The 21,659-nt window shown below is 42.9% G+C and overlaps 1 protein-coding gene across 1 annotated transcript; it reads left to right on the plus strand.

Annotated features, from left to right (window-relative positions):
- The first annotated feature begins 18,707 nt into the window (after window positions 1-18,707).
- Window positions 18,708-20,728, plus strand: LOC142162052 (uncharacterized). The gene is made up of 2 exons (XM_075218353.1): window positions 18,708-19,149; window positions 19,761-20,728. The coding sequence occupies exons 1-2, from the start codon at window positions 18,708-18,710 to the stop codon at window positions 20,726-20,728; spliced, it is 1,410 nt and encodes a 469-aa protein (XP_075074454.1).
- Window positions 20,729-21,659: the final 931 nt, after the last annotated feature.

The following is a 21,659-nucleotide window of genomic DNA, read 5'->3' on the forward strand; positions in this document are numbered from 1 at the left end:
GTTGGGGTGGCAAGCAGACAAACGTGTCCGAGGATGCGTTGAGATTGAGGCTTTTCCCATTTTCTCTTCGGGGTAAAGCATTGGATTGGTTAGAAAGGCTCCCTAATCATTCTATTACAACATGGGATGAATTGGCGGACAAATTTATTTCCAAGTTCTTCTCTCCAAGTCATATGGCAGCTCTTCGGGATGAAATTCTAGCTTTCAAGCAAGAGCCAACGGAACCTTTGCATGAGATATGGGAAAGATATAGAACAATGGTGAAAGAGTGCCCTAATAACGATATGACCGAGGCTATGATTTAACAAACCTTTTATCAGGGCATCAACACCACAAATCAATGCATCGTGAACCAATTGGCCGGAGGGAACTTTATGAAACTTTCTTACCAAGAGGCATGTGATGTGCTAGATGAAATGGCCGACTCCTCTACGGCATGGAAAAGCCGAGCAAACGTGCCCCAAGGTGACCCCACGGTCATCCATTTGCACAAGGAATTGCACGATCATGGCCAAGCTATCACCGAGCTTACAACAACTATGAATCAATTGGCAAAGGCGCAATTGCAACAAGTCCAAAACCCGCGCCAAGTCAACGCAATGGAAGGTGTTTCTATGTTGAAAAGGAGGCAAAGAGGACAACAACCTCAAGGTAATTGTGAACAATATGACAACAACAATGATGGTGGTGGTTATTCAAATGAGTGCTATGATGATCAAAGCGAAAAAGTCCAATATGTCAACAACTATCAAGGGAATAAAGGTAACTCTTCAAATCAACAATGGCGTCTTCAAGGTAATTGGGGCAATCAACAACAAGGCGGAGGTAATTGGAATAACAACAAGCAAAACAACAATTGGGGTAATCAAGGCAACCAAGGAAATTGGCATGGTAGTAACAATAATTGGGGCAACAACAACAATCAAGGAGGGTGGAACAATAACGGGAACCAAGGCAACCGGGGGCAAGGTTTTCAAAGGCCCCATGTACCAACAACCGAACAATCTACCCCCCTTTCCTTCTCAAGGTCCGAGTTCGTCCGGAAGCGAGATGGGGAGAATTGAAAGCATGTTCGAGCAAATGATGAAAAAGAACCAAGATTCTGAGGCCCAATTAGCTTCGCATAACACATCTATTCGGAACTTGGAAGTGCAATTAGGCCAAATCTCTCAGTCTTTAAATACTCGCCCAAAGGGTGCTCTACCAAGTGATACAGTAGTAAACCCCAAGGGTGGGCACAATAATCATGTGATGGCGGTGACAACGCGAAGTGGAAGAGGCGGTGATGTGCATGCCTCAAGAGGAAACCAAGTTATGGTGGATGAAGATGAGTTACGAGATAATGAAATGCCTTTGGTGGTTGAAGATGTAGTTGAACCAAGTGTGAGAGATGATGTGCGGATTGATGTTCATGAGGTTGAGGAGGAAACACAAGAGACCGTGAACCCGACTAGGGAACACGTGATTGATATGCCCGAGCCGGCGGTGCCCAAAGCCCAAGCACCCTTACCTCGACCTCCTCCGCCCTATCCTCAATGGTTGGCCAAGCAAAAGGGTGACAACCAATTTAAGAAATTCATTGAGATGATGAAGAGTTTGACTATCAACGTTCCTTTGGTGGAGGCACTCGAGCAAATGCCGGGGTACGCAAAGTTCATGAAAGAGTTGGTTACAAAAAAGAGATCAATGGAGTGTGAGACAATCAAGATGACCCATCAGTGAGCGCAATTGTGCATTCTATGGCTCCGAAACTTGAGGACCCTGGTGCATTCACTATCCCATGTACCATTGGAAGTGCTGACTTTGCAAAAGCCCTTTGTGACTTGGGGCAAGTATCAATTTAATGCCATATTCGGTCTTCAAGACCTTGGGAATCGGACAACCTCGTCCAACTTCTATGAGGCTTCAAATGGCGGACCGGTCAATGAAGCGGCCTTTGGGGATTATTGATGATGTCCTTGTTCATGTTGATAAGTTCATATTACCGACTGATTTCGTTATTTTGGATTGTGAGGTCGATTTTGAGGTGCCAATTATACTTGGAAGACCTTTCCTAGCTACTGGGAAGGCTTTGGTAGATGTCGAGGCAGGAGAGTTGACCTTCCGAGTTGGTGATGAAAAGGTGGTGTTCCATGTGTGCAAATCTATGAGGCAACCGAATAGCACCGAGGTGTGCTCGTTTATTGACATTGTCACGGTGGTGATAGTGGATGACCCAAGCGCAATGGTGAATGTTGAGGACTCACTTGAAGTCGTGCTCTTGAACATGGATGTTGATGATGATGCTGGGAGAGTTGAATGTGTAAACGCTTTGCATGGTATTGGCTCGTATTCTTATGAGCCTAGGAAGTTATCCTTGGATCTTGAGAATCGCAAAACTCCCCCAACCAAGCCATCTATTGAGGAGCCGCCGGTGTTGGAGTTGAAACCACTTCCTTCTCACCTCAGGTATGAATACTTGGACCCTAATTTTGCTTTGCATGTTATTCTTTCGTCTTACTTGACTAACATGCAGGTTGACGCCACTTTAGCGGTTCTACAAAAGCGCAAGAGGGCAATCGGATGGACATTGGCAGATATTCCGGGTATAAGCCCCACCTTTTGCATGCATAAGATCATATTGGAGGAGGATGCGGGGCCCTCACTTGAACACCAAAGGCGACTCAACGAAGCTATGCAAGAAGTGGTCAAGAAGGAAGTTATCAAGTGGCTTGACGCCGGTGTGGTGTATCCTATTTCTGACAGCTCATGGACTTCTCCGGTGCAATGCGTACCGAAGAAGGGCTGGATAACTGTGGTAACCAATGCTAACAATGAGTTGATTCCTACTCGGACAGTGACGGGATGGAAAGTTTGTATGGACTATAGAAAGCTTAACAAGGTGACTCGAAAGGATCATTTCCCGTTGCCGTTCCTCGACCAAATGCTTGATCGTCTTGGGGGTCAGTCGTTCTATTGCTTTTTAGATGGGTATTCGGGGTACAATCAGATTCTCATCGCCCCGGAAGATCAGGAAAAGACGACCTTTACTTGTCCTTACGACACATTCGCATTTTCGAGGATGCCGTTTGGATTGTGTAATGCCCCAGCGACCTTTCAACGATGTATGATGGCAATTTTCACCGACATGGTGGAAGATATATTGGAGGTCTTTATGGATGATTTTAGCGTGGTGGGGGACTCCTTTGAAGAATGCTTGACAAATTTGGATCGTGTGTTGGCCCGATGTGAAGATACAAACCTAGTTCTCAATTGGGAAAATGCCATTTTATGGTAGAAGAGGGTATTGTATTGGGTCATAAGATTTCGAAGAGAGGTATTGAAGTTGACAAAGCCAAGATTGAAGTCATTTCAAGGTTACCTCCCCCTACTTTTGTCAAAGGGGTGAGGAGCTTTTTAGGGCACACGGGTTTCTACCGAAGGTTCATCAAAGATTTCTCTAAGGTAGTTAACCCGTTGTGCAAGTTGTTAGAGAAGGAGGCCAAGTTTGTCTTTGATGAGAAATGCATGGAGGCGTTCGAGCTTCTAAAACACAAGTTGACAACTACCCCTATCATCACCGCACCCAATTGGAGCTTTCCATTTGAGCGCATGTGTGACGCTAGTGATGTTGCGGTAGGGGCGGTCTTGGGCCAAAGGATCAACAAGATGTCCCATCCGGTGTACTACTCAAGCAAGACGATGAATGAAGCTCAAAAAAACTATACACTCACCGAGAAGGAGTTGCTAGCTATTGTATTTGCCATGGAAAAGTTCCGACCATACCTTATGGGGGCCAAGGTGATTATCCATACCGATCATGCCGCCCTTAGGTATTTGATGACCAAAAAATATTCAAAAGCAAGGTTGATGAGATGGGTGCTACTTCTTCAAGAGTTTGATCTAGAAATTGTGGACCGTAAAGGAAGTGAAAATCAAGTGGCAGACCACTTGTCCCGCTTGGAGGAAGAGGGGAGGCCTTCTAACGGCCTTGAGATCAATGATGTGTTCCCGGATGAACATCTCCTTGCGGTATCTATGCATGATATGCCGTGGTTTGTCGATGTGGCAAATTATCTTGTGACCGATATAATCCCGTATGACCTCCCTTCTAACCAAAGGAAGAAGCTCAAGCGGGATAGTTTGGATTATTATTAGGATGAGCCATATTTGTTCAAGATTTGCACCGATGGTGTGATTCGCCGATGTGTCCCGGAAAAAGAACAATTGAGTATTTTGGAGGCTTATCATTCCTCTCCCTATGGTGGCCATCATGGTGGGGTGAGGACGGCTTCTAAGGTGCTTAGTTGCGGTTTCTATTGGCCATCCTTGTTTAAGAATGCCGGTGATTTTGTCAAGAGATGTGATGAATGCCAACGAGCCGGTGGGATTTTTAAAAAGGATGAGATGCCTCTCAACACAATTCTAGAGGTGGACATTTTTGATGTGTGGGGTATCGACTTTATGGGGCCGTTCGTGAGTTCTTGTGGGAACACCTATATCTTGGTAGCGGTTGATTATGTGTCGAAATGGGTCGAAGTCGTCGCTTTGCCCAACAATGAAGCTCGAAGTGTGGTGGCGTTATTGAAAAAGAGTATCTTCACAAGGTTTGGCACTCCACATGCTATCATTAGTGATGGTGGTTCTCATTTTTGCAACCGGGCTTTTGATTCATTGCTTGCCAAGTATGGTGTAAATCACAAGGTGACCACTCCTTATCATCCTCAAGCGAGTGGCCAAGTTGAGGTTTCCAACCGAGAGATCAAGAGTATTTTGTCCAAAACTGTCAATGCCAATAGGACCGATTAGTCGAAGAAACTAGATGATGCTCTTTGGGCCTATCGGACAGCTTACAAGACCCCGATTGGTATGTCTCCGTACCGGTTGGTGTTTGGGAAAGCTTGTCATCTTCCGGTGGAATTGGAGCATAAGGCTATGTGGGCCTTGAGAAAATTGAACTTAGAATGGGATGTCGCTGCGAATCTCCGGGTTGAGCAACTCAATGTGCTAGACGAGTTTAGATTTCATGCCTACTCCAACGCGTCCTTGTACAAGGACAAGATGAAGTACCTTCACGATAAGTATGCCCGAGGGAAGGAATTCAAAGTTGGTGACATGGTTCTTCTTTTCAACCCCCGGTTGAGGTTATTCCCGGGAAAGCTTAAGTCTAAGTGGAGTGGTCCTTTTGAAGTTGTTGGTGTAACCCCATTTGGAGCTATTGATCTCAAAAACAAAAATGGTGAAGTTTTCCAGGTCAATGGGCATCGTGTCAAGCATTACTTGGGAAAGTTTGATGACACCTCCGTGGTAGCACTCATTCATTTGAAGTGACTTTGATGGTAACATGCGTCGTGCCGTGACGTTAAATCAGGCGCTTCTTGGGAGACAACCCATGTCTTTTTTCTCTCTTTTTTGATTTCTGTTGTAGATTAGGATTTTTAAGCTAATGGTTTGTGAGATGTTGCAGGAATTGTGATTGAACAAGTGCAAAACAACTGTGCAAAAAAGTGCACAGTCTCTGAACAGTGACCGTGCGGCCGCAATCTCACTTTGTGTGGTCCGCATCGGCCAAAGAAAAATATTGCCAAGTCTCTGAACTGTGTTCACGCGGCCACGTCCCACTTTGTGCGGCCCGCATGGTTCTCATGCGGTCCGCGCGCCTTCGCTGCAGCTACAGGTAAATGGTAAAGTCCCAGTGCGGCCCGCGGTCATGTTTACGCGGCCGCACTGGACGGTAAGTGATGGGCCCCACTGTGTTTCCTATAAATAATCCATTAGGATCTTCATTAGAACTTTTCGCCAAAATTAACCCCTAAGCCCTAAAAGTTACTGTTCACATTCAGAGACCCCTGTTAGTGTTAATATCAAGAGCATTTCTTCGCTTTCCTGATAACATATCTCTCACATTAGTCTTTACTTAGTATTAATTTAAACTTTATACATGTTCCCCTAGTCATAACTTCTTCGTTTTTCTTTTTTGTTCTTCGTCGTTTCATAATTAGGATAGTTTTATATTGTTTTTATTGTTCTTTGAAATGATGGGCATGTTATAAATGAGTAGGGACAAAGTAGGATGCTAAAACGTGAAAGACTTGAGTTTTTTGTAAAACCTTAATTGCCCCTGTAATTAACGCCCAGTGCTGCCGCACCCCCTAATTATGCGGTACGCATGCCTTTTACGCGGCCGCATCATTCTGCTACGCGGTCCGCGTAAATCTTGAACCTAAAGGTTGATTATCCCAGCGCGGCCACATGCCCAGTTTGTGCGGTCCACGCCATGCCCCACGCGGCCGCATCCCATGTTTGCGCGGTCCGCGGGGGTGAGCTTCAGAGGGCACCAGTTTTTAATAGTATGTCCAATGCGGTTGCATAACCAGTTTGTGCGGACCGTGCTGGCCCCCACGCGGCCGCACCCCCTGTTCATGCGGTCCGCATAGTTCCTAATTAGAGAGGGTTCATTCCCTAACTTGGTCAGTGCGGTCCGCATGCCTTGTTTGTGCGGTCCGCACTGCTATCACCTGTTCTCTGTCTATGTTTATGTACTTAAACTCTGCAATTGCCTGAACTAACAATGTTAGAATTATTTGTGTGCAGGAAATGGTTAAACAATGAGGGCGTGGAGTTAAACAACCCGGACAAGGAGCTAACCCCTCCCGGGGAGGTAAAGCAAAATTGAAGAAACTCACTCCCCAACCAAAGCTAAAAACAAGAAAGCATGTGATGAGTGATGAAGAGCAGTCGGGGAGTGAGTACCTCCCCTCCCAAGATGTCTCAACTGATTCGGGGAAAGCCCCCACAGGCCCAGCTAAAGCTCCAACTGTTATACAACCTGAGTCGTCTAAGGGCTCAGAAGCAGGCAGTGCCAAATACTCTACCTCCCCCACAGCTTCATAATCCGGTGAGGGTGCAGAAGATAAAAACAAGAGTGATGAGGAGGTTCCGGACAATGGGGTACTTAGAGTTGGGGGAATTGAAAGAACTAGAAACCCAGTTGTATGGCAGGACAGATTTGTCAGCGAAGTGGCCTTTCATAAATTCCGGGAAGTGTGGCCCAAGAAGAAGGTGATTCCAGAAAGAAGAGTAGTCACCCGGGATTTGTTACCCTACCTTCCCCGAGGTCATGAACAATTTCTTACTAGAGTGGGATGGGATTTCTTTAAAGATGAGATGGTCGATGCAAATGAACATATGGTGAAGAAATTCTACAACAATGTGGCCCACACAAAAGAAGGGTCAATTGCAACCAAAGTGCGGGATAAGAAGATAGTGTTCTCGGGGAAGGCGTTGAACGAGTGTTTGGGTTTCAATGACGAGGATGACTCTCTATATAGAGAGAAGTTAGCGTTGAAAGAGGAAGCTTGTCCTTGGGTGGCACAGTTCTTAGCTCAGCCGGGTACTGTTCCGGAGTGGATTCAGGTGGGGAAGAAAATACTGCGAAAGGACCTCAATTTTGAGGCGAGAGGATGGTTAACTTTTGTAAACAACAGGTTGGACCCTTCGTCCCATGACCAGACCATTCCAATCGCCCGAGCGGTTGTCATTGCATCCATCATGGCAGGTTTCCCCATCAATGTGGGGAATGTTATGTACAGTGTGATCACATCCATTGGCATTGATACGAACAGAAACTACCCCTACCCAAACACCGTAACAATGTACTTTGAAGATGCAAAGGTGAAAAAATACCCTTTCGATGTTGGAGTCCGGCCGGTGTCCCCGTTCTCATGGTTTAATATTCAGGGGCCGGACAACCCGAAGGGGGATAATAAGGGAAAAGCATCCACCTCTTCCCCGACTGGCCAGTCTGAGGAGCCAGTTGCGATAGAGGCTTCTATTGAGCCACCTACTCCTGCTGCCACTACTATTCCGGACATGCCATCCTCCTCTGTAGGTCCTAGTTCTTCAACTGGACCAGTAGTTCCCACATCCAAATCCAACCCCCTCACGGCCCAGCAGTTAGCAAAGACATTGGCCAGTTTGAACAACTGGATGTCAGTCTCGACATGCAAGTTGTCCATTTTGGCAACCACAGTTGCGGCCCAGTCGGTTCCAGCCACCGTTGAGATTCCTCAGTCCATTGAGGAGACATTGAAGACACTCCTGGCCAACTAGGAGAATATTTTGGCTACTCAGGCTGCCTTTACAAAGGCAGTTGATGCACAGGGCAAAGCTCTAAAGGAGCTGCCAGAGAATACAAGAAGATGAGAAAATCCTGGGCATCTAAGGAAGAGGTGAAGGAGCTCCGAGCTGAGGTTGACAAGCTAAAGGCAGACCAGCTGCCTTTAGACTTGTTCTTTGATGAGTCCGCACCTCCACCAGCAGTAGTTGTACCGGAGCCACAGCAGGAGGAGGAGCCTAGGCACCCAAGGAAGAAGAGGAAGCTTTCTAGCACTGAGGGTGTTGTGATAGAGGTAGCACAGGTTCAGGAGGACACTTTCAGTGCCCCACCAGATGTTCAGCCGGTCCATGACCCGACCCCTGTCCCAGCAGCAGAGCAGCAGCAGGCCGGGGACCAGTCTAAGGTTCCCGCCAGTACAAAGGACCAGGGGACCACTGATCAGCCCATGACGACGGATCAGGCTTGAGGAGCCACTCTATATCCTTTCTCTGTTTATATGCTTATTTTGGTAGTTGGCATTGGGGACAATGCCAACTTTTATTCGTGGGGGTGCGCCCTACTATTTTGTATTTTGATGGTTGATACATTTGAGATGACTGTACATATTTATTTGACTTCTATCTTATGTCGCTAGTTGATAGTTGGCTTGTACATAACTTTTCATTCTAGTTACTTTTCTACTTTATGTACATATTCATCCCCCCCCCCCCGTTGTATATTCTACTCCCCTATTGTACATATTCATTCGGTTTTTCTATTTTCGTTAAAAAATTTCATTTTTAGTTTCATAGCAGGCTCGTAACCTTTTTGTTTTGTGTTGGCGTTTGCAATAAGCCCTTGGTTTTCTTAATGCCATGGTTCTTTCCAAGGGTAGAGTGTTGTGCGAACCGGGTGGCTCTTCCCAAAGAGAGATTGCGTGAAAACCTTCTTAAGGGTTTGAGTCCGTTTTTTATTTTATTTTATTTTATTTAGATTTTCAAGTTTTGCAGTCAAAGGTACCTCAGGCAAAGCTTCACTTGGGCCTAACACATTTGCCTCTGATCCCATGGTCAAAGACATAATGGTGTGCTTAGGATGGTGAAAGTCATGGCCTTGAGACTCTTGTGTTGACCAAACAGTCATCATGGGGTCATATTGGACCATTGTGCGCTTGAATCATAACTAAGGTCGTTGTGGGCCCTCGACTCGATATCTTTAGCAATCCTTGAGAGTGTGTGGTGAGAATTCGATTTGTGAGTCCAAGTCCCGAGCCGATGGTCTAGAACTTGCCCCGAATATTTGTTGAGGCGAAATCTTAGGTGAAATTTGGCTTGAGAAGTGGTTGTAGGCTCTCCTTGATCCAAAATGCTAAGATTGAACAATTCCATGACCTACCAATGAAATGATCCCTAGTTAACCCTTTTGAGCCTTGAACCTTCTTCTTTCAAGAACCAAAGCTACAAGCCTATACCCGTTCTTAATGATATCCTCTCTTGGCACCCAAATCTTCCCTTGAGTAGCTGGCAAATATCTAAGTTTGGGGGGAGACAAGAAAGGAAACAATGTGGTAAAAGGTACAAAAGCAAAAAAAAAAAAGACAAAAAGAAAGACATAATTGAATAAGGTCAAAAGGGGGATTCAAAGAAAACAAAAGTGAAAAAGGGTGTGGAAAAAGTAGAAAAAGGAGAAATGTGTTGAATTGCATAAGAAAGGGTGATAATGTGTCTCTCTAACCCCTTGAAAAAGAAGTGAATACTCAATTGAGTCAAGAAAGTGTGCCAAAATGAATCAAAAGAAGTGCTTAAGGGAAGATTGGACCCACTTGAACAAAAATATGTCCTAACCTTACCCAAAAGCCTTCACAATGACCCCACAAAAGCAATACATGATTTTGAGTTGAAGGGAACCAAGATTAGTGGATACTTACATAAGGGGCAAGCATATGGTACTTAGAGCCGGACTTGTGGCCTCTTCCTTGAGAGAGATGAGTGAAAATCCATCAACCTCGATTTGTGTGTCAATACTTTAAAAGGTGAGGTTCACTTAGGGAGAGTTGAGGATGTGTGAGTTTGGGTTCCACAATGGCCAAAGTAATTGAGAAAAGTTCTTTGATGAAATGTGTCAACTCTTGATGCTCTTGTGTCACACTTGATCCACAAGTTTTCAAAGTTTAAATGTGTTAATGATGCATTTGCATTGAGGGCAATTGTTAGTCCCAATTGATGCTTGTTGAGGTTACTTTAGGATAAGCTGAAATTGCTTGGATGTTACCCTTGAGGGTGGGTTTTGTTTTGTTTGCTTGAGGACAAGCAAAGGTTTAAGTTTGGGGAAGTTGATAAGTAGGATTTTAACATGTTTTATACCCATACTTGCCTGCGCTTTGAGTGTCATTTGCTACAAAATAGTCTCAAAATGCTTACAGATTGCGCTTGATTGCAGGTTTGAGCTATAAAGTGACAAATCGTCAAAGATCGGCTCAAATCGAAGTGAAACCTGCTCAAGTGTCAAAGATCATTAAAGTAAGAACATTCAGAACTTCATGCGGACCGCACCATCAGGTCATGCGGCCGCACCACACGAGTTCAGAGACTGTGAAACTACAAGTCAAGCTCATGCGGTCGCGTCCCACTTCATGCGGCCCGCGTCCCGCTCATGCGGCCGCACAATCTTGCTACGCGGTCCGCGTCCAAGAAGTTCAGAGAAGCTGCCAAACTATTCATGCGGCCGCACAACAACTTTGTGCGGTCCGCGCCAGTCTTCATGCGGCCACATTACATCTTTGTGTGGTCCGCATCACCATCTTCAAAGAGCAAGATTCAGAGGTCAAGCAACCCAGTGCGGCCGCGTGCCAACATTGTGCGGTCCGCACTAACCCCACAGGGGCATTTTTGTCCAGTTTTTCCAGCCCACTATAAATAGATCATTTTACCATTTTTAGGAGGAGGGGGGTACATCTGATAGCTGTTGCACTCGTGAGACTTATGTTTTGCCATATCTTGGGCATTTTTAGCTTAGTTTCATCATAGATTATTGTAGTTTAACATTAGCAATTAATTAATATGGTTGTTTCATCTTCTATTTCTTCATTTTCTTCTTTAATTATGTCTAGCTAAACCCATTAGCTAGGGTTGTGGCTCAACCCTAGTGTGGGTAATTAATGGGTGTAGCTTCTTAATGATAGATTGATATTGGGTGTTTGTTATTTGGGTTAATTTTATGGTTTAATTAAGGATTGTTGGTTGCAAACATTGATTCTAGCTTAGTGGGTCTTGACTCTTCTTGAGAAAGAGAGTCTATGACCCCAAAATTGACCCAACAAGGAATTGGGGTGGACCCATGAGAAATGGTAGTCCCAATTAACGGGTTAAACCTCGAGAGAGTAATCACCCTACTTGAACCCTAGTTGCTTGGTCTAATTGGCCTACCCAATTGGTCTCGAGAGAGTCAATTGGGCAAAATCGCTCTCTCTTCTGAGAGGTGTGAGAGTGGGTATAATTGTACAACGGTTATATTATTGATCCCAAATATGTCAATCTATTATTATAGTCTCTACCCGTTAGTTAACCATCTAGGTGATGCCACGACCCTAGTGCCTTTCTCTATATTAATCATAACTTAGAACATCTCTCTTTAGCATAAATTAGCCTAAATTTGTAGTTGATAATAGTAGTTATTAAACAAAAACCCCCAAAAACTTTTAGAAGTACAATTAGGAGCAAGCACGCATTCCTAGTCTGAACAAATACGCAACTCCATTCCAAGCTCCCTGTGAAAATTGACCCCGATACCACTATTCGAGTAAAAGCCCTACATGATTTGAGTTGAAGGGAACCTACATTAGTGGATACTTACATAAGGGGCAAGCATATGGTACTTAGAGCCGGACTTTTGGCCTCTTCCTTGACAGAGATGAGTGAAAATCCATCAACCTCGGTTTGTATGTCAATACTTTAAAAGGTGAGGTTCACTTAGGGAGAGTTGAGGATGTATGAGTTTGGGTTCCACAATGGCCAAAGTAATTGAGAAAAGTTCTTTGATGAAATGTGTCAACTCTTGATGCTCTTGTGTCACACTTGATCCACAAGTTTTCAAAGTTTAAATGTGTTAATGATGCATTTGCATTGAGGGCAATTGTGAGTCCCAATTGATGCTTGTTGAGGTTACTTTAGGATAAGCTGAAATTGCTTGGATGTTATCCTTGAGGGGTGGGTTTTGTTTTGTTTGCTTGAGGACAAGCAAAGGTTTAAGTTTGGGGAGTTAATAAGTAGGATTTTAACATGTTTTATACCCATACTTGCCTGCGCTTTGAGTGTAATTTGCTATAAAATAGTCCCAAAATGCATACAGATTGCGCTTGATTGCAGGTTTGAGCTATAAAGTAACAAATTGCCAAAGATCGGCTCAAATCGGAGTGAAACCTGCTCAAGTGTCAAAGATCATTAAAGTAAGGACATTCAGAACTTCATGCGAACCGCACCATCAGGTCATGCGGCCGCACCATAGGAGTTCAGAGACTCTGAAACTACAAGTCAAGCTCATGCGGCCGCGTCCCACTCATGCAGCCGCACAATCTTGCTATGCGGTCGCTTCCAAGAAGTTCAGAGAAGCTACCAATCTATTCATGCGACCGCACAATAACTTTGTGCAGTCCGCGCCAGTCTTCATGCGGCCGCATTCCATCTTTGTGCAGTCCGCATCACCATCTTTAGAGAGCAAGATTCAGAGGTCAAGCAACCCAGTGCGGCCGCGTGCCAACTTTGTGCGGTCCGCACTAACCCCACAGGGGCATTTTTGTCCAGTTTTTCCAGCCCACTATAAATAGAACATTTTACCATTTTTAGGTTAAGTTGGGTACATCTGATAGCAGCTGAGCTCGTGAGACTTATATTTTGGCCTATCTTGGGCATTTTTAGCTTAGTTTCATCATAGATTATTGTAGTTTAACATTAGCAATTAATTAATATGGCTGTTTCATCTTCTATTTCTTCAATTTCTGTTTCTATTATGGCTAGCTAAACCCATTAGCTAGGGTTGTGGCTCAACCCTAGTGTGGGTAATTAATGGGTGTGATTGTTAATGATAGATTGATATTGGGTGTTTGTTATTTGGGTTAATTTTATGGTTTAATTAAGGATTGTTGGTTGCAAACATTGATTCTAGCTTGGTGGGTCTTGACTCTTCTTGAGAAAGAGAGTCTATGACCCCAAAATTGACCCAACAAGGAATTGGGTTGGACCCATGAGAAATGGTAGTCCCAATTAATGGGTTAAACCTCGAGAGAGTAATCACCCTACTTGAACCCTAGTTGCTTGGTCTAATTGGTCTACCCAATTGGTCACGAGAGAGTCAATTGGGCAAAATCGCTCTCTCTTTCGAGAGGTGTGAGAGTGGGTATAATTGTGCAACGGTTATATCATTGATCCCAAATATATCAATCTATTATTAGTAGTCTCTACCCGTTAGTTAACCACCTAGGTGATGCCACGACCCTAGTGCCTTTCTCTATATTAATCACAACTTAGAACATCTCTTTTTAGCATAAATTAGCCTAAATTTGCAGTTGATAATAGTAGTTATTAAACAAAAACCCCAAAAACTTTTAGAAGTACAATTAGGAGCAAGCACGCATTCCTAGTCTGAACAAATACGCAACTCTATTACAAGCTTCCTGTGGAAATTGACCCTGATACCACTATTCGGATAAAAGTCTTAGCGCCCGCTCTTCCTACCGTTGTGTGAGTTTGAGTTTGCTGCGATCAAGCACCAGGGACATATAAATCATGGCAGGTGAGTGCGCCAATAACGCCTAGTTTTAGCCCTTCTGTTTGATCCAGGGGGCTTCTCCAATGATCTTTCTTTGGTGAAAAGTTAATAAGGATAAAGGAGGAAACACAGGAATTATCGAACAACAGTTAAGATCTGATATAGTATCTTGTTTTGGTACTTTCCTCGTTGCTACTAGCTAATTTCTAATTTTCTCCTGCACTGATTTTGGTGTTTTCCTGGCTAGCTATATTGTTCTGCCTGTTTGGTCAGTCAAAGGCTGAATCACCTTTCATTTTGGCAGTAACGTTGAGCTAAGCAATGGGTACCAAAGGACATGGAAATGTAGGGAAAAGATACATGGGCATTGTTTAAGAAGTCCCTGTCTATTATAAAGTAAATAAAATAAAACTTTTCTCATCTTTGTTACTTAACAACAGCTCTTCCTAAAATAGTAATTTTGTTTTATCATGTTTAGACTTTAAGAGTATAGTTTTACTCTTTTTTTCTCTTAAGAATTCGTGTATTTTGTTATGCCTTCCACAATATTAAAGTTATATAATTAGGTGCAATGTTTATGTATCACCTTGAAAACTCTTGTTTAAAGCATTTCAAGTGTAACTCCTACTCGTATGGATTAACTATGTATCATGTTACTTTTGAAATGTTGATCCAATTCGCCAAGCTATAACAAGGAATGTAGCTAATCCTTGTAATAATTAATAAACAACATCAAGAGTTTGATAGACTTGCATCGACTTTTATTGTGGTTCAATTTATTGATTTGTGTCCTTTGCGAGACATTAAACTGAGGAAGCCAGGGAGAAATGCAGCCAATGTAACTTATTGTGCATTACTAGAACAATACGAAGGAGAAAAGGGAAAGAAGCTACTTAGCATTTTAAACGAGGGGAGGAGGGGGAGCCAAAAGGGTCTGTATTTGAAAATCCTTGCGTGTAAATAGAGTTCATCTTTTACCTTAAACAAGGTGCACAGTTCTAATTGAAAGTGATGTTTGCTACATTTTAAACATAGATCATGCATTGGATAGCCCTGCATGTGGCACTTCCGAAATATACACTGCCTTTTATTTGTGAGGTGCTTTGTTAACTGTTTATGTCCTATTGAATTTTCTCAGGAACTGAAAGCAGATGTTAGTAACAACTATACTAACGTCTAACCAACCCCTGCTTACTGTCATGGATTGCAATGAAGAAGCATGGTTTTTCCCTGCTTTTACTGTTGATCGATGTACTATTGTTATTTCCTTTACAAATAGAGCAACACTTACATACACTCGCTAATTGCATATCATGTTTTGTTAGTAGCTTGAAGTCAAGTTCGCGACAAAAGGTTGAACAAGCTTCTCCTTCACTTGAATATTTGTTACTATATGTAGTATCAGGTTAGACCTTTCCCTGGCCTGCCTTTAATCAATTCGCCAATGTATTCTGCTGGTATGCAATTTAGTAGGGTCGTAAATCTTTAGTTATTGAAATGCAGAATCCCAGAGAATATCAAGCAGTCAAATTGGATTATGTTTATTCAAAGGCAGAATGCCTTATACCTTATTCCAAATAAAAGATTTCATGATAACTTCAAATATGAAGGCTACATTCAATTCCAAATCTCTAAAACAGATTGTTTAAAAAGAGCAATTTTATTCCAAATCCAGAAGCTATTGCATTGGATTGTTATTTATGTGTGTAGACATATAAAATTTATTGGGTCTAATCCATACAAAATTTGGATTAAATTCAATTGGGTTAAATAATTAGTTTGGGCTTTACAAGTTAAATTAGTTCATTTTATTATTTTCGAGCCCAAGGTTCTCTTCGTCTTAAGGCCCAGACTTGTACCATGTGTCAAGTGACACGGCATGTCCAGTCAAATCCAAAGCCAACAAGATGATGCCACGTGTTAAATGATGTGGCAATCCAAGTCAAAAAGCAAGAACCAACCACAAGTCGCCAAGTGGCTAAATGACATGGCCCAATCAGAATCAAGCAAGAGAGTTCTTATGTAACTTGACTATCCATCATCTACAACTTAAATAAAGGGATTACATAACTTTCAAGGGATATTCAGAGTTGGAGAAGAACACTCCGACAATTGGTGAAGGCATCCACAAACAGAGAGATCAATCATCGAGTGCTTAGTTATTCGACAAAGGAGTGATCAACGGAGTTCTTCCCGGAGATCAACCCATAACAACAAAGTATTGCTCGACGTTCTTGGCGATTAAATACATCACAAGGAGGTCAACATCATCCTACATTCGAGAAAGACGCTTCTCAAGCCCTCGAATCACGGAGAATTTTAGAGAGGAGAATCAAGGGATACATAGAATTGTACTCACAAATATTTATCAATAAAATCTCTTTTTCTTTATATTATTTTTGTTGCAGTTTATTTTTCGTCTTACAAAAATTTATTGCGAACAAATTTTGGCACGCCTAGTGGGACCAATTCTGCCCTTCATCTCTCCTTCTTGCAAGTTGAAAACTACAAACTTCAGATCTGCTGCTACAATTGCCTTCCACAAGTGTGATGTTTCATGCAAAGATGCTACTGTTGCAGCATCTGCTGAGCTCAGTCATGTTGGCCCAATCACTCGAAGCAAGTTCAAGGCTAGTGGCTTGGATGGATCCGAATACTTTGCCTCCTTGGAGATGGCAAAGAAAAGCATATCTCATATGACGTTCGTAACCGCAATATCTGGGGGCAACACCCCATTCTCGATGTTTGACGAACTTTCTCAAACAGCCTCAAACCTTGGCGGATTCTTCAGTTTCAACGAAAGTCAATGCCTTGATGACTGATGCAACTAACGTGGATGAAAAGTTTGCCATGATGGAACAAACTATAGAGGTCTTGAAGAAATCTGTTGAAGACAAAGACCTTCAAATCGCTCAACTCATGAACAAATTGGAGGCTTATGCACCTGGAGAGTCGAGCCATGTCCCTCCTCGTTCACCTATCTTCACCTTCCAGAAAACAGCTGTTGAGGAATCATTTGTAAAGTTAAACATTCAAAAGGAAAATCAATCTACTTCAGTTGCGGCGTTATCTGTACAACAATTACAAGACATGATAACAAACACCATCAGAGCTTAATATGGCGAACTATCGCAAAGTTCGTTGTACTACTCTAAGCCTTATACTAAGAGGATTGATTGTTTAACCATGCCTATCAATTATCAACCACCAAAGCTGCATCAATTTGATGGCAAAGGGAACCCAAGGCAACATATTGCCCATTTTGTTGAGACTTGTAGCAATGCTGGAACGCATGGTCACCTTTTGGTAAAACAATTTGTTCGTTCTTTGAAAGGGAACACATTTGACTGGTATATTGACTTGGAGCCCGAGTCCATTGATAGCTGGGAGCAACTTGAGAAGGAATTCCTCAATCGTTTTTACAGTACCCGAAGAACTGTAAGCATGATAGAGTTGACAAGCACCAAGCAAAGGAAGGACGAGCCCGTGGTGGATTACATTAATCATTGGAGGGCATTAAGTTTGGACTGCAAAGATTTCCTGTCAGAAATATCTGTTGTGGAGATGTGCATTCAAGGAATGCATTGGGGCCTTTTGTACATCCTACAAGGGATCAAACCGCGAACTTTTGAAGAACTTGCAACACGAGCGCACGACATGGAGTTAAGTATCGCAAGTCATGGAAAGACATCTCCATTCGCTGATCAAAGAGTTCAAGAAAAATGTTGCATCAAAGAACCAAACCAAAGAATCAATGGTGGTGAAAGCAACTTCTGTGAAGGTCACTACTAAGCAAAAAATGAAGGAGGATAAGACCCCGAGTCAATATCCCAAAGAGGAGAAGCGTCGTCCCACCTTGAAGGAATTAGAGGCGAAGGTTTATCCGTTTCCAGATTTAGACGTACCCACAATCCTTGATGAACTGCTGGACAAGAAAGTCATCGATCTCCCTGAATCAAAAAGGCCAGAGAAAATTGGCAAAGTCGGCGATCCGAAATACTGCAAGTTTCATCGCGTCATTAGCCACCCTACAGAGAAATGCTCCGTCTTAAAGGAGAAAATTATGGCTCTTGTAAGTGAAGGAAAAATCATCATAGACATGTATGAAATAGCATAAGCAAATCATGCAAGTATCGCGCTCAAGGAAAAGAAGTGTTCAAAGTTGCATAACGTGTCAAGCATTGTCTTCTTACAATTTGGAAATTTTGAGCCCGTTGAAGTTGATCTTCCAAGGAAAACTCTTGAAGGTTCACTAGAGCTAGACAATCACTCCAAAGACAAAGATGATAAAGGTTGGATTCTAGTCACTCACAAGAAGCGAAAACATCAGGCAGTTTTGAGGCTACGAATTCCTAATTCAAGAGCGATGATGAGCAATGCAGATAGGCTACAATCACCAAGAAATATCAAGTCGTCTACTAGCAAGAAGATTAACAGTGCCTTATCGCCGAAGTTCCGAAAGCCCATGACACTACATGAATTTTTTTCGGGAAAATTCCTTCATGGAGGTCATGTTAATGCAACTCATGTAGTTTCTAGTACTGACAAAACAAAGGAAAGCAACGATGAGCTTGCTCCAATGAAAACACATGAACATCATGATGACGGAAAAGTTGTCACATGTTGTGCAACAATTTCATTCACAGATGATGACTTGCTGCTGGGGTTTAAGCCACATAACAGACCTTTGTTTGTTGTAGGGTCCATTCGGGAACAACATCTCAATCGCATACTTATTGATGATGGTTCGGCTGTCAACATCATGCCAAAGATGGTGCTAAAAAAGTTTGGTCTCTCTATCGATGAGTTATCCAAAAGTAACCTAACAATCCAAGGTTTCAACCAAGGAGGACAATGAGCCATAGGTATGATCCGCGTAGGATTATCCATTGGTGAGATGAATTCAAACACTCCGATTCACGCCATAGATGCTAAAACATCATACAACTTGTTGCTTGGACGTCCTTGGATTCATGAGAACAGGGTGGTATCATCTACTTTGCATCGATGTCTGAAGTACAGAAGAGATGGTGAGATAGTCAAAATTGATGCAGACATCAAGCCTTTCACTGAGACGGAGTCATACTTTGCAGACGCAAAATTCTACCTAGATTCTTGTGAACCGAAAGTGGAGAAACCATCATCAGATGACGAAGCTGATGTTAAGTCAGAAGAGGAAAATGTGGCTCAATGGACTACCACCAAGCTGCCTACGAAGGGAATAGAAGAAGTCTCCATTAAGATATCATCATCTGAAGGTGACATACAGACAAAGATTGAGGAGCATCTGGATTTTTGCTACATTACACGTGAGCGTCGAAAGAAAGGGCAACCTTTGCTATAGGAATGTACTCCAAAGAAGCAAATGAGTCACAAAGATATCCAACATTTGAAGGAGTATATGACTGTCCCAGTTGCACAAATCCCATCCGTGACTGGTGAGTTTGCTAAAGGAAATCTCCAAGCTGATAAAATAAAAGGGCACTATGATCTTAAGGCCTTCATACTGCTTGAAAAGTCTAGTTATGACTTCTCAAATCCATCACAACTATGAGAACTCAAAGACGAAGTCACTGGTAAAACGATACATGGGCTCAATGAGTCCCAAATGAAGTTGAGAAAGCAAGGGCACTACGTCGCCACTCCAAAGTTTGGGTTGGGGTTCAGTTTGGCAGAGCCTCTTCGAATTTCATCAAAGAGAAGCAAAGAGATAACTTCATCACAATACACCTCGGTAGAGGAGATGAAGGAAGTTAAGGGCAAGAAAATAAAACAACAGGCTTAAGTATTTGATCGCATTGGAGGCTCAACCCCTCTGGTCTCGGTGTTTGAAAGGCTAAGTCACAAAGGTGAACGTGTATTTTCCAAACATCTAAAAGATTTTCCACTACCTCAAAGACCTCTGTCTTTTGTCGCCTAGGGACCACAAGGAAGTCTCCATCTAGAAAGATACTGTCAAAGTACAAGGAGCAAGTCCATGAGGAGCGGGATCATTTTGAAGTTGTTGCTGACAAAGAAATTTGTAGTGCTTTCCCATCACGTATGAAGAGGAAGTCTATTTTGTCAATATCTGCAGATGGTCCGCTAAAGGTACAAAGGAGAACCATTGTTTACACTTGCCAGCCTCATAAAGAAGCAAAGAAAGAGAAAGAATCCATGCCGACCATCCAAGGAAGTCAAAGAGAAAAGTCAAACTTTGTAGAAACATCCTATCACATAACTGTGGAAGATAGCCCATGCCTTAACGTCGATGATGAAGTACATAAGGCTCCCCCTCAACTAGAAGATGGCAGGCAATCAACTGTGGATGAGCTTAAGGAACTCAATTTAGGTACTCCGAAAGATCCACGCCCCACCTTCATTAGTGCACTACTTACGCCTCAAGAGGAGGAGGAATACTCCAAGTTGTTGACCGAGTACAAAGATGTCTTCGCTTGGTCGTATAAAGAAATGCCTGGTCTTAGTCCTAAGGTAGTTGTTCATCATTTAGGGATCAAAAGTGGAGCACGCCCTGTGAAGCAGTCACAACGCATGATTCGACCCGAGCTTGTATTACAAATTGAAGTCGAAGTCAACAAGCTCATCGGGGCGGGATTTATTCGAGAGGTGAAGTACCCATCATGGATATCGAATATTGTACCTATCAAGAAGAAGAATGGTCAAATACGTGTTTGTGTTGACTTTCAAGACCTAAACAAGGCATGTCCAAAAGATGACTTCCCGCTACCAATTATTGAACTCATGGTTGATGCTACAACAGGGCATGAAGCTATGTCATTCATGGATGGTTCCTCCGGATACAATCAAATCAGAATGTCCCCAAAAGATAAAGAGTGTACTGCTTTCCAAACTCCAAAAGGGATATATTGCTACAAAGTGATGCCCTGAAGAATGCTGGTACCACCTACCAACGTGCGATGCAAAACATCTTTGATGACATGCTTCATAAGAGGGTTGAATGCTACATCGATGAATTAGTGGTGAAGACGAAGAGTAGGCATTACCACCTTGAAGACCTTCGAATTGTTTTTGAAAGATTAAGAAAATTCGACCTGAAGATGAATCCACTCAAGTGTGAATTTGGAGTTACCTCAGGAAAGTTTCTTGGCTTCATTATGCGTCATTGTGGAATTGAAGTTGATCCTGCAAAGATTGACACCATTCAGAAAATGCCCAAGCCAAAGAACTTGACGGAGCTTCGAAGTTTCCAAGGAAACTTAGCACATTCGGAGGTTCATTTCTAATCTAGCTGGACGGTGTCACCCCTTCAATCATCTATTGAGGAAGGATATCCCTTTTCATTGGGATTAGTCAGGTCAAAATGCTTTTGAAAGCATCAAAACATACTTGCTGAATCCACCTGTGTTAGGGGCGCCAATCCGGGAAGCCATTGATACTCTACATCGCGGCACAGGAACGTTCACTTGGAGCACTACTTGCTCAAGAGAATGAGGAAGGAAAGGAACAAGCCTTGTACTACCTTAGTCAAACTCTGATAGGAGCTGAGTTGAACTATACACATGTTGAGAAAATATGCTTAGCGTTACTTTATGCAATAAAGAAGCTAAGGCATTATTTTGAAGCATACACCATCAAACTCATCTCTCGAGCAGATCCCGTGAAGTTTGTGATGACTCGGCCTGTTCTTTCTGGACGGCTAGCAAGATGGTCCATATTGTTTAACCAATATGAGATCACATACACACCTTAAAAAGCTGTGAAAGGACAAGCACTAGCCAATTTTCTAGCTGATCACCCTCTTCAGGCAGAATGGGGGCTTTCGGATGAGTTTCCAGATGAAGACGTTTTGTTCATCGAA

This window comes from Nicotiana tabacum, chromosome 7 (assembly GCF_000715075.1).
Source record: "Nicotiana tabacum cultivar K326 chromosome 7, ASM71507v2, whole genome shotgun sequence".
Taxonomy (NCBI): domain Eukaryota; kingdom Viridiplantae; phylum Streptophyta; class Magnoliopsida; order Solanales; family Solanaceae; genus Nicotiana; species Nicotiana tabacum.